Genomic DNA, 14,250 nt, shown 5'->3' on the forward strand with positions numbered 1-14,250 from the left:
TAATTTCTTCATTGTTTTGGATAGGAGAAGAGTTTTACATACAGTTTTAACTGACGGAACCTATCTAAGCAAATGTAGCACAGATGGCGTACAGCTGGATTTTTTTTACTTCAAAGTCAGGATATCATTGACATGTTTTACTACTATATATGCTCAGTGCTTACATTGTTATGTATCTCATTAACTGACCACTGAGTGGATATTTGTGTTCTGCTGCCACTGTAACCTATCTACTTCAAGGTTCGATGTTTTGTGCATTCAGAGATGCTCTTCAGCACACTGCTGTTTTAATTCATTGTTATTTGAGTTACTGTCGCCTTCCTCCTCAGCATGAGCCAGTCTGGCCATTCTCCTCTGAGCTCTTTCATTAACAAGGTGTTTTCACCCACAGAACTGCCATTCAATAGATTTTCTTTTTGTTTTTAACATCATTCTCTGTAAATTCTACAGGCAGTTGTGTGTGAAAACCCCAGGAGATCAACAGTTTCTGAGATAGTAAAACCACTCTGTCTGACACCAACACTCATTCCACAGTCAAAGTCACTTAGATCACATTTTTTTTTCCATTCTGATGTATGGTCTGAACAACAACTGAACCTCTTGACCATATCTGCCTGCTTTTATGCATTTTTGCTGCCACTTGATTGGCTGTTTAGATATTTGTAATCATTTGCAATTTGTTAGTGAGTAACAAAGTGGCCACTGAATGTATTTCAGGGCTGTATCTGCCATCAGACTTTTGAAATTACAGTGGATTTTGGTTAATTAGGACACATCAGGACCAGTACATTTAGGCTCAATTAAGCATTTTGTCTCAATTAGCTGAGGTTTCATGGAAATAGATAAAAAAGATATTAAAAAAAGACAAACTGATTAACAAAGTATGTATTTAAATGAAATACAGAACAAAATTTGAACATATCAATACCATCTCAGTACTATAAAACTGTATTAGTTCCTAATTGTTATTGCTGGAGGAGTTTATCAGTACACCGGTACTCTGCCACGTTCTTTTGTTGACCGTAAATGAACAAAATTAGTGCAGATACCTAGTGTATATAATGAATAACCTTTATACAATACTATTGACAATCACATTCTCCAAATCTTCACTTTCATTGTAGCATCAGGATGATTGCTGATACTTTCAACTTCTTCATAGTTCCTAACTTGTTGAAGTAGTAAAAGCATTTCATTTTCACTCCTGGCCGTTTCTGGCATCTCCTAGCCTGAATGCTTGAAACCATGGTGAACGAAACGGTTCTGAATTGTCTTGCTGCTTATTTCTCGCCAACTCGGTGACAAAATTACTGCCTTTTGAACACAAACACATGCAACTTAAAAACTGTTTACTTTAAAACTGTTATTTATACTTTAAAAACATGCTATTTAAAAACTGTTCACCCTAAGCACGGCACAAGTGCACACATCTGACACTAATTAGAAACCATTAGTCAACAGTCGCCTGCCCAAATTAAGTGGGATATTGTCCCAAGTAAATGAAGGGAATCCTGGCTATTTTCTCAATTAGTTTTTGCTCTTTAAGAGTTGTGCTAAATACCTGCTGCCTCAGTTAACCGATATGACCAATTAACCAGAAATCACTGTAACTATCTTAGAACGTGTAATTTTCCACCGAGCTTTATTGCTTGATGAAAAATATCAACCTGAAATGTTTACTCTGCTTCTGTCTCTACAGTTGCTGCGTGACTGGCTGAGTATTTCCACTATTCTCTGTTTTTTTATTATTACTCATTTTATTTTACTTGTAGCAAATATTAACATGATCTTCTTCTATTCCACAGTGATTACCAAAGCATCAATGCTGCTTATGAGGCCATGAAGAATGTAGCACATCTGATTAATGAACGCAAAAGGCGACTAGAAAGTGTAGACAAGATTGCTCAGTGGCAAGTGTCCATTGTAAACTGGGAGGTGGGTGCTACATAGTTAACAGTTGTATTTTGACTTGCTTTAGTTCATCTGAATATTTCTAACGTTTCTACATGAAAGTTTGTTTGTCTAGGGATGATTTACTTAGATTTATTATATTTTCACATTAACTTGGTATATACAGTTCCTGGAAATTGCTATTCATTTCTCATTACTTTTAATAGCAAATCTATTTTTCGTTCTCCAAGTTTATCAGTTATCAGTTAGGTTACTTTATGCATATGTAAATCAGTAACTATTTGTGAAAATAGCATTTAGCAGGCAAGAAGGTTGGGAGCAGAAAACAATTTATTAAGATGGAGTCAGAGAGGGATTCCAGAATGTAAACCAGTTTAATGGTCAAGCGGGTTCACTCAAACAGTAATTGTTAGAGTTAATATTACATCATATGTATTGCTCCAGAAATTATGATGGAGATAATATCCTTTTTTAAAATCTGATTGACATAGATATGCTTTATAAATATTCCCCTAGTTTCTTTGATTTTGTTGAATCACAGAACCAGTGGCTCCATTGTCAAATAATACCTCAATATTAGCAATGAATTTTTGTCCTGTAATAACAATGGCAAATGTCCGGTGCCTGATTCCTATTCACCAGGTCACAGCTGCTACCTATGTTCAATCTGCAGTGCCTACCACCTAGACAAAATGGCCCTTTCCATCCAGAAGCGTGTAACAATGCCAGATACATCAGAGCTAATTTTAAAACTGCTCTCATATTTTAATTATCGATTTTCCCAGCTTCAAGTCCCAGGCACCCAACCCACGAGTTAAGAAATCTTTCCACAACACCCCTTCTAATTCTACCTTAAAATTAAGCTCCAAGTTTTTGCCTTAGGTGGGACTTCCTTAATTTTACACATCCCTTTTAAATTTTCTGTCAGTATTCTTTATTCTAAAGAAAACAATGGGCAACTAAGCAGTCATTTGTTACAGGTTTCCCCCGCCATCCGAAGGTAGAGCGTTCCTATGAAACGGTTCGTAAGCCGGAATGTCGTAAAGCGAAGAAGCAATTACCATTTACTTATATGGGAAAAATTTGTGAGCATTCACAGACCCAAAAAATAACCTACCAAATCATGCCAAATAACACATAAAACCTAAAATAACAGTAAGATATAGTAAAAGCAGGAATGATATAAGTACACAGCCTATATAAAGTAGAAATACTTCTCTACAATCAATGCCTGCACTGTTCTCCGTAGCGAAAATCTCACGCAAGCGCTCTCGGCAGAAACACGGCGCAAGCACTCTCGGCGAAGACACTCTCTCCTGTAGCCTTTAAACTATGAAGCTGCCAAATCATACCAAATAACACATAAAAATACGCAGCCCATATAAAGTAGAAATAACGTATGTACAGTGTGAAGCATGCAGGGGTACAGCGGTAGCCGGGACGCACATAGCACATCTTTAAGGAAAAAGCCGAAGTAAACAAGCTAATTAATTAGGTGCCGCCTGGCATGTAAATGTCAGCCCAGATCAGAGGCGACGCAATCACCTCTGATCTGGGCCGACACGTGCTGGGTGGCACCTAATTACAGTAATTAGCTTGTTTATTTCGGCTTTTTTCTTAAAGATGTGCTGGGTGCGTCCCGGCTACCACTGCATTCTCCGCGGCAATGTATTGGTCCGCGGCCCGGGGGTTGGGGTGCTGGGACACTGGGGTGTCATCTTATCGTCGTCTGTTTCCATTAGGGCAGGCAGGTCATCCTCTTTTATGTCTGCCTGCCTTGATATCGAAGGTCGAGGTTTGTCGTCTGCTGTGGCTGATGTGGAAGGCTTGAAAAATGACAGTATGCTTGACTGCTCAGCCTTACGCATTTTTCTATCATCTCATGCAGTTGCTTCACATTCGGTTCCTGGACGACTTCACTTTCGGTCCGTTCGCTACTGCATTCGGTTTCGATTGTTATCCTTTCCTCTTCCAATTGCATCAGCTTTTTATCTATCAGTTCTTGGTCATGGGATGCCAAACCTCTTCAACATCATCTTCGTCAACTTCCACAAGCCAAACTCACTTTGTCCTTACTTCATTCACCACGATCGAAACGTTTAATTATATCTAGTTTTACACTAAGTGTAACACCCTTACGAGCTCTCTTAGGCTTTTCCAATACCGTAGAACTCATCTTGCTAACAGCTGCTCACAGGCACGTGTTTAAGCAATGCCAGCTAGAATGCAGTTCCGGGGGAGGAGCTTGGCTGCTTGGGGCGCGCGCTGCCTTTTTTCGTAACAGTGAAAACACCTTCTGTTAGCGAAAACAGGTGACTAATGTAGGTCTTTCATAACAGCAAGGTTTCATAAAGCGAACGTTCAAAAAGCGGGGGACACCTGTACAGCATTCTCCCAGCCTGGCAACATCTTTGTAAGCCCCCTCTTGCAGCCTCTGTAGTACATGGGTGCCACAGTAGCTTAGCAGTTAACACAACACTATTGCAGTGCAGATCATTGGGCTGTAGCTCTAAATAAATAAATATTACAGTCTTCATGCAATTTAATGTGCAGGGCTGTACCCAATTCTCTCTCCCTTATTTAGCTAATTATCTTGACTTTCTCTGGATTGAATTGCATTTGCTATTTTTTCCATCCAAAAATTACTTCTTCCCTGTAAATTACACCACCATTTTCTTCTGCTGGAGATTTAATATTGAATGGGTTAAATACTGTGCACATTGTACAGGTATCGAGAGCCATAGTTAGACCACATTTGGCGAACTGAACATTTCTGGATAGTATTACTTGTCATCTATAGAAGCAGTATAATATATATTTAATAGTAGATTTATATTCAGATTTATAGGAGTACATTCAGCCGGAGGCTCATTCCACTGAGATGCAGCACTGAGTGTCATAGGAAGTCATTCCTGCCTGTGGCCATCAAACTTTACAACTCCTCCCTTGGAGGGTCAGACATCTTGAGCCAATAGGCTGGTCCTGGACTTATTTCATAATTTACTGGCATAATTTACATATTACTATTTAACTATTTATGGTTCTATTACTATTTATTATTTATGGAGAAACTGTAACGAAAACCAATTTCCCCCGGGATCAATAAAGTATGACTATGACTATATGTTATCCTCTTGGGTTAAATTATAAAGAGAAATTACATGCATCCTAGATTTATTTTATTTGAAACTTAGAGGGGAAAGGGGTGATTAGTTAGTTTTCAGGTTATTCATGATAATGGATTCTGTAAAGGCAGAGGGAGAAAATTACATGCTTTTGCCTGACATATCTAGCTACAAGGATACAGTAGGAAAAGGATACTTGTACTGTATCTTTCACAAGTGAAGTGAGAAAACACTCCTCCTTCCCTTCCCCCCACCTTTTTATTCTGGCATCTTCCTCCTTCCTTTCCAGTCATGAAGAAGGGTCTTGACCTGAAATGTCAACTGTTTATTAATTTCCATAGATGCTTCCTGACCTGCTGAGATCCTCCAGCATTTTGTGTGTGTTACTTTTAGTTGAATTTTTTTCCACTTGTGGAATTACTTCCATCTTGTTTGCTATTTTCAAAGTTGAGACTGATAACATTTTGATTCTGAGGTATTGAGATATATAGTGCAATGTCATATTCTATAAACCTTTTTGAGGAATTAAGTGGCCTACACCTGTTCCTCTGCTCCAATATATCAAGTCATTTTTCTTCATATTTTTCAGGGGCAAGATGTTTTAACTAGAAGTTCTGAACTAATCTTTTCTGGAGAGTTGACCAAAATCTCAAGCCAAGGAAAAAACCAACAGAGGACTTTATTTCTTTTTGACCATCAATTGTTTTTCTGTAAAAAAGATAGACTGAGACGAGATTTGTTATATTATAAAGGCCACATTGACATGGATGAGATAAAAGCAGTGAATGTCGAGGATGGCAAAGACAAAGATCTTAACATTCACATAAAAAATGCCTTTAAATTGATAAGTAAAGTAACAGAGGAAGTCCATCTATTCTGTGCCAGAAAGCCAGAGGACAAACAACGATGGCTGCAGGCATGTATAGATGAAAGGAGAAGAGTACAAGAAGACAAAGAAATGGGTATGTTTGGTTTCTGAATGTTTAAGGACAAAAAGGTAAGGTAATTGATGTATACACTTTCCATGTATACCTATTTCCTTATGACATAGGAAACCATTAGAGCCCATTGAGTGCATGCTGACTCAGGACAATCAAATTCCCTACTAGCTTTGGGTCATAGAACCATCCAGAAGGGAAACAAGCCACTCTGCCCAACTCACCCATCCCAACTGTGAGCAGCCTTCCATATTAGTCCCAGCTCTTGTTCCATACTCTTCTGTGCTTAGGCAGTTGTAGTGCTCAGTTTGGCAAGTATATATTGTCAGCAATCCAGCTTCAACCACCCTCAGGCGGTGCATTCCATGAACTTACTGTTCATTGGGTGGCAAAGATACTTCCCATATACTCCCTAAATCTCTTTTCCCTGACCCTATCCTAACTGTATTTTACCTCTTGTTTTATCTACCTTTGATGGCGGGGGAAAGCTATCCTGCAGTCCTCTCTCATATCTCCTTACTCTAATCTCTTCTCATAACTGAACTGCCCCATCCCAAGGAACATTGTGGTGAATGTTCTCAGCACTGTTCAGTTTTTAATGAATTCTATTAGGTTCCTTTGTTTCGTGGCTGCTTGTAAGGAGACGAATCTCAAGGTTGTATAAAGTATGCATACTTTGAAAATAAATGTTCTTTGAAATTTGAAGTGTATTTATTTCAATGCCAGGAGTGTTATGGGTAAGGGATCTGGATTAGCCTGTGGAAATATGATGCTGTACCGTTTATGGAGACTTGGTTGAGGGAGTGGCAGGGCTGGCAGCTCAGTATTACAGGATTCAGATGTTTCAGACACGATAGAGAGGCATGTAAAGGAAGTTGAGGGAGTGGGTGGGGCTGCTGGTATTGTACCACTGATCAGGGAGAATGTCACAGTTGCACTTATAGAGGATGTCGGGATGGGTAGAGCTCAGGTGCAAGAAATGTTTAATAGCTATGATAGGGCTGTGATGGCCAGTGGGAGACAGAGGAACAGATCCGTGTGCATATTGTGGAAAGGTGTAAAAGCAACAGGGTCATTTTTGTTTCCCCAATGTTGACTGGGGCTCATTCCCAGAAACTTACATTGGGTAGAATTTGTTAGGTGCACCCAGGAGGGCTTCTGGATCGTGCAACCAGGGAAGGGACCATACTATACCTTGCATTGGGAAATGAGTTTCAGTGGAAAGCATTTCAAGAACGGTAACTATAACTCTATCTTTACAGATAATTATAGACAAGATAAGTAATCAGACTAGACCTTGGGGAGGAGGCAGTGGTGTGGGTAAGGAGTGAGCACTAAGTATTACAATGGGGAGCAGGCTTTATTGGAAGGTTAACATTTGGTGTGGGGGGTAGTTTAAATGCCAGCTGAACAGAATTCAGGATCTACATATTCCTATGAGGAATAAAGACAAGGCTGACAAAGTTGGGCAACCCTGGATGATGAGAGATGTGCAAATTTTACAAAAAAAAATGGAACCTTGTGTAAGGTATAGGAAGATGAAATTGGTCAGGGCTTTTGAGGAATGCAAAAGAACAAAAGCAGAGAATCAGGAGGACTTTGTGAGAAGGATTAAAGAGAGTCTATAAAAGAGAGCTTAGGACTACTGGAAGGCAAAAGAGGGAAATCATACCTGGAGTCAGAGAAAATGGGCAAGGTTCTAAAGGAGTACCTCAGCTTGGTATTCAGCAAGAGGACAAGATCAGGGAGGGTATGCTGAAGAACATTAAGATGGACAACTTCCCAGGACATGAGATCTAACCCAGGTTATTAGGAGAGAAGGTTGCTGAGGCCTTGATACAGATCTCAGCACTGGATAGTAGCTAATATTGTTCATCTATTTAAGGAGGGCAATAGAAACAAACCAGAAACTTAGAGGTTGGTGAGCCTTACGCCTGTGTTCGAGCTTGGGATAGGGTTGACTCACCTGGAAGAGCGTAAACTTATTCTGGACATTCATCATGGCTTTGTGCAGGGGAAGTCTGGTTTGACAAATTTGACTGAATTTGTTCAGGAGGTGACAAAGATGATTGATGAGGCCAGGGCAATGAATGTGATGTTTATGGACTTCAATAATGCTTTTACCAAGTTCTGCCATGGTCATCCGATCCAGAAGGATAAGGCACATGGAGACTTGGTAGATTAGATTCAAAATTGGCTTAGCTGTAGAAGACAGAAGGTAATTATTCTGACTAGAGCTCTGTGACCCGTGGTATTCTGCAAGGATCAGCGTTGGGACCACTGTTGTTTGTGATATATACAAACATTGAGGAAAATGTTGGTAAACCAATTGACGTTTGCAGGTGCAACATAAATTGGCAGAGTTGTGGATTGTCAGGAGAGTTGTTAAAATATTCACCAGTAGGAAATGTAGGCAGAGAAATAGCAGATGAAGTTTAATCTGGACAAGTGTGATGTGTTGCACTTTGGGAGGTCAAAGGTAAGAGGAAAGTAACACGTAATGACTGGGCCCTCTGGATGAACGTGGTTCCAAGTTCTTCCGCCTTGTTTTTGCCACTCGCCTGCTAGACCCTGCCATCACTGAAAATGACATTGTCTCCTTTTAGCTATTTGATTGTCTACTTTCAATCATTACTAGATGTGGTTTCACGGCAGAGTCTGGATTTGATCCATTGATTGTTATTAGAAATATGGAATGTTGTATCATGTTGGAATACCTTACATGGGATTACCGTTCAGTGTAAACGAGATTCTGCAGATACTGGAAATCTTAAGCAGCACCTATGGAGGGGAATAAACTGTCGATGTATCAGGCCGAGACTTCTTCAGGACTAGAAAGGAAGGAGGCAGAAGCCAGAATGATATGGTGGGGAAGGCATACAAGCTGGCAGATGATGGTAGAGACCAGGTGAGGTGGTAGATGGGGGAGGGGAGGGGAATGAAGTAAGTGAGGTTGCCTCCTCTACATTGATGAGATCTGATGTAGATTGGGGGACTCCTCTGTTGACCACTTTCACTCCATCTGGTGCAAATGGCAGGATTTCCTGGTGGCCACCCATTTCAATCCAATTTCCCATTCCCATTCTGGCATGTTTGTCCGAGGCCTCCTCTACTGCCATAATGAGGCCATACTCAGGTTGAAGGATGCCATGAAAATCGATTTCTGGTAAATTCTCCCCTCTCCCCTTTTCTCTTTTTTCCATTCCCTATTCTAGTTCCCCCTGCCATCCCTTCTCTTTACACCTGCCCATTTCCTCCCTCTGGTGCCCCTCCTCCTTCCTTTTTTTCCATGGTCCACTGTCCTATCCTATTAGGTATCTTCTTCTTCAGCCCTTTACCTTTTCCACCAATCATCTCCCAGCTTCTTACTCCATTTCCCTCTTCCCCACCAACCCATCTCCCCGCTCAACTGATCTGACTTTTCACCTGCCAACTTGTACTCGTTGCTATTCCCCTACCACCTTATTCTGGCTTCTTCTCTCTTCCTTTCCAGTCCTGATGAAGGGTCTCGGCCTTAAACATCAACTGTTTATTCCCCAACATAGATGCTGCCTGCGTTGCTGAGTTCCTACAGCACTTTCACTATATTACTGTTTGGTGCTGTGTTTTGTTGTGGTACCATGGTGGGATAATACATTCAAGTTTCTTTTCCATGTGTACCTGCCATATCCATTTTGTTATGAAACACAAATGAATGCAGGAGAAGGACTTCCCTAATGTGAGGAATTGGGAGAATTTAGTAACAGTCATTATTACTTCTGAGACATTTCTGTGCACTGATTGAAACTGGCAATTTGCTACCTTAATGAAAAATAAATTCTGAAAAGGATCAGGAATAAACATACATAGAAACAGAAATTGCTTCAGAATCTAGAAATTATTCTACATTGTTCCCTGTCATTACTATATCAACACATGTTTTGTGTTCTGGTTCATTGTGGTTTATGAAGTACATATAGTTTTATTTTTGCATTGATTTTTCAGGATTTGAAATATCAGAGAGCCAGAAGAAACAAGCTATGCTAAATGCCAAAAAATCCAGGCGTGGGAAAATGAAGGGTAAGTTCAGAAATAAAGATAATTCTGACACCTCACAAAATTATAGCATTGGTATATAATTAGTAATATTTTTTTTAAAAAAGTCCCACAGACTTGAGCAGAAGAAAAACTTATAGCAATAATAAAATAATGTTAAATATTTAGACAACAGACACAAAATGCTGGAGGAACTCAGCAGGCCAGGCAGCATCTATGGAAAAGGGTACAGTCAATATTACAGGCCGAGACTGGAAAAAAAGATGAGTCAGAGTAAGAAAGTGGGGGGAGGGGAGGAGGAACCTCAAGGTGATAGGTGAAACTAGAAGGGGGGGTGAGATAAAGTGCTGGGAAGTTGATTGGTGAAAGAGATACAGGGCTAGAGAAGGGGGAATCTGATGGAAAACTGCATATCTCCCCACTGCACCAATATCTCTTTGTAGCAAGCAGCATCACGGTCTTCATCTTTTTTTTCCAGTCCTGAAGAGGGTGGTCATTTGGCCCATCGAGTCTGCTCTGTCATTTCATCATGTCCTTCTTTCCGGTATCCCTTCATGCCCTGACCAATCAAGGGTCCATCAACCTCTGCCTTAAATATGCATAAAGATTTGGCATCCACAGCTGCCTGTGGCTAAGAATTCCATAGATTCACCACTCTCTGGCTAAAGAAATTTTTCCTCATCTTTGTTCCAAAAGGATGCTCTTCTATTTTGAGCCGTGTCCTCTGCTCTGAGACTCTCCCAAAGGAAACACCCTATCCAAATCCACTCTATCAAGGTCTTTCACCATTCGATAGGTTTCGATGAGGTCACCCCTCATTCTTCTGAGTTCTGGTGAATACAGTCCCAGAGTCATCAAACACTCTTCATAAGACAAGCCATTTAATCCTGGAACACACATCAAAGTTGCTGGTGAACACAGCAGGCCAGGCAGCATCTCTAGGAAGAGGTACAGTCCCTCTTCCTAGAGATGCTGCCTGGCCTGCTGCGTTCACCAGCAACTTTGATGTGCGTTGCATTCAATCCTGGAATCATTTTTGTGACTCTCCTTTGAACCCTCTCCAGTTTCAACAAATCCTTTCTGAGATAAGCGGCCCAAAACTGCTCACAATACATCAAACGAGGCCTCGCCAGTGCTTTATAAATCATCAACATTACATCCTTGCTCTTATATTCTAGGCCTCTTGAAATGAATGCTAACATTGTATTTACCTCACCATAGACTCAACCTGCAAATTAACCTTTAGGGAAGCCTGCACAAGGGTTCACAAGTGACTGCACCTCAGTTTTTTGCATTTTTGTTCCATTTAGAAAATAGTCCACCCTTTCATTTCTTATACGAAAGTTCGTGATCACGCACTTCCCAAAACTATTATATTTGCCACTTCTTTGCCCATTCTCCTAATCTGTCAAAGTCCTACTGTAGCTTCTCTCCTTAGAAACATAGAAAACCTACAACACAATACAGGCCCTTCGGCCCACAAAGTTGTGTGGAGCATGTCCCTACCTTATAAATTACTAGGCTTACCCATAGCCCTCTATTTTTCTAAGCTCCATGCTTAGAATCCAAAAAGCATCCAAAAGTCTCTTAAAAGAACCTTTCACATCCACCTCCACCATCAATGCCAGCAGCCCATTCCACGCACTCACCACTCTGCGTAAAAAAAAAACTTACCCCTGACATCTCCTCTGTGCCTACTCCCCAGCACCTTAAACCTGTGTCCTCTTGTGACAGCCATTTCAGCCTTGGGAAAAAGCCTCTGACTATCCACACGATCAATACCTCTCACCATCTTATACACCTCTTATCAGGTCACCTCTCATCCTCCATCGCTCCAAGGAGAAAAGGCCGTGTTCACTCAACCTGTTTTCATAAGGCATGCTCCCCAATCCAGGCAACATCCTTGTAAATCTCCTCTGCACCCATTCTATGGCTTCCATATCCTTCCTGTAGTGAGGCGACCAGAACTGAGAGCAGTACTCCAAGTGGGGACTGACCAGAGTCCTACATAGCTGCAACATTACCTCTCGGCTCCTAAATTCAATTCCACGATTGATGAAGGCCAATACACCGTATGCCTTCTTAATCACAGAGTCAACCTGCGCAGCTGCTTTGAGCGTCCTATGGACTCGGACCCCAAGATCCCTCTGATCCTCCACACTGCCAATAGTCTTACCATTAATACTATATTCTGCCATCGTATTTGACCTACCAAAATGAACCACTTCACACTTATCTGGGTTGAACTCCATCTGCCACTTCTCAGCCCAGTTTTGCATCCTATCAATATCCCGCTGTAAGCTCTGACAGCCGTCCACACTATCCACAACACCCCCAACCTTTGTGTCATCAGCAAACTTACTAACCCATCCCTCCATTTCCTCATCTAGGTCATTTATAAAAATCATGAAGAGTAAGGGTCCCAGAACTGATCCCTGAGGCACACCACTGGTCACCGACCTACATGCAGAAAATGACCCGTCTACAACCACTCTTTGCCTTCTGTGGGCAAGCCAGTTCTGGATCCACAAAGCAGTGTCCCCTTGGATCCCATGCCTCCTTACTTTGTCAATAAGCCTTGCATGGGGTACCTTATCAAATACCTTGCTGAAATCTATATACACTACATCTACTGCTCTTCATTCATCAATGTGTTTAGTCACATCTTCAAAACTACATGCCCCTCCACCTATCTTCATATTGTCTGCAAACTTTGTGATAAAGCCACCATCCATCATCCATATCATTGACATATAATGTAAAAAGAATCGGTCCCAACACAGACCTCTGTGGAACACCACTAGTCACCAGCAGCCTGTCAGAAAAGGCTTACTTTATTCCCACTCTTTGCCTCCTGCCAATCAGCCACTGCTTTATCCATGCTAGAATCTTTCCTGTAATATCACAGGCTCGTTACATGTTAAGCAAACTCAGGTGTGGCACCTTGTGAAAGGCCTTTTGAAAATCCAAGTACACAACATCAACCAGTTCTTCTTTGTCTAATTGTTTCTTCTTCAAAGAATTCCAACAGATTTGTCAGGCAAGATTTTCCCTTGAGGAAACCATACTGACTATGGCCTATCTTATCAGGTGCCTCCAAGTACCCTGAGACCTCATCCTCAACTCCAACATCTTCCCAGCCACTGAGGTCAGACTAACTGGCTTATAGTATCTTTTCTTCTGCTTCTTTCCTTTGTTGAAGAGTGGAGTGACATTTGCAATTTTTCAGTCTTCCAGAACTATCCCAGAATCTAGTGGTTCTTGAAAGATTATTACTAATACCTCCACAATCTCTTCAAACACCTCATTCACAACCCTGGGTGTACACCATCTGGTCCAGGTGATTTATCTATCTTCACACATTTTATGCCCCCTGACACCTGGAACTTACAGCATACTGCTAGTGTCTTCCGCAGTAAAGACTGGTGCAAAATATTTATTCAGTTTGTCCGCTATTTTATCGTCCCCCATTACTGCCTCTCCAGCATCGTTTTCCAGCAGTTCGATATCCACTCTCACTTCTCTTTTACACTTTATGTAACTGAAGAAACTTTTACTATCCTCTTTAATATTATTGGCTACCTTACTATTGTATTCCATCTTTACCTTAATGATGTTTTTAGTTGCCTTCTGTTAGTTTTTAAAAGGTTCCCAATCCTCTAACTTCACACTAATCTTTGCTCTGTTAAATGCCCTCTCTTTGGCTTTTACGTTGGCCTTGACTTCTCTTGTTAGCCACAGTTTTGTCATCTTTCTTTTAGAATACTACTACTTCTTTGGTATGTGCCTTCCAAATTTCTTCCAGAAATTCCAGCCATTGCTGCTCTGCCATCATCCCTGCCAGTGTTCTTTTTCATTCAATTCTGGCCAACTACTCTCCTACCTATCTAATTCCCCTTACTCCACTGTAATACTGATACATCTAACTTCAGCTTCTCCTTCTCAAATTTCAGGGTGAATTTTGTCATATTATGATAACTTACCCCTAAGGGTCCATTTACCTTAAGGTCTCTAATCAATTCTAGTTCATTGCATAACATCCAGTCTAGAATAACTGAACCTCTAGTGGGCTCAACGATGAACTGCTCTAAAAAGACATCTTGTAGGCACTCTAGGAATTTTTTGAGAAGAGCCTGCTCTTCTTTCAGAGGACCTTAGAAGAAGAATTGTACAGATGCATGAAGCTGGAAAAGGCTACAAAAGCATTTCTAGATACCTGAGTGTTCATCAGTCCACAGTAA

The 14,250-nt window shown here is 40.9% G+C and overlaps 1 protein-coding gene across 8 annotated transcripts in view; it reads left to right on the forward strand.

Annotated features, from left to right (window-relative positions):
- Positions 1–14,250, forward strand: part of LOC140200153 (spermatogenesis-associated protein 13-like) — a 256,449-nt gene that overhangs the window by 238,535 nt on the left and 3,664 nt on the right. For all 8 annotated transcript variants that reach the window (XM_072263027.1, XM_072263028.1, XM_072263025.1 and 5 more), the window contains 3 exons: positions 1,806–1,935; positions 5,626–5,998; positions 9,959–10,033. In XM_072263027.1, the coding sequence (XP_072119128.1) occupies positions 1,806–1,935; positions 5,626–5,998; positions 9,959–10,033 (578 nt within the window). The remainder of the gene's footprint in view (positions 1–1,805; positions 1,936–5,625; positions 5,999–9,958; positions 10,034–14,250) is intronic.

The sequence above is a fragment of the Mobula birostris genome, chromosome 7 (genome assembly GCF_030028105.1).
Source record: "Mobula birostris isolate sMobBir1 chromosome 7, sMobBir1.hap1, whole genome shotgun sequence".
NCBI lineage: Eukaryota > Metazoa > Chordata > Chondrichthyes > Myliobatiformes > Myliobatidae > Mobula > Mobula birostris.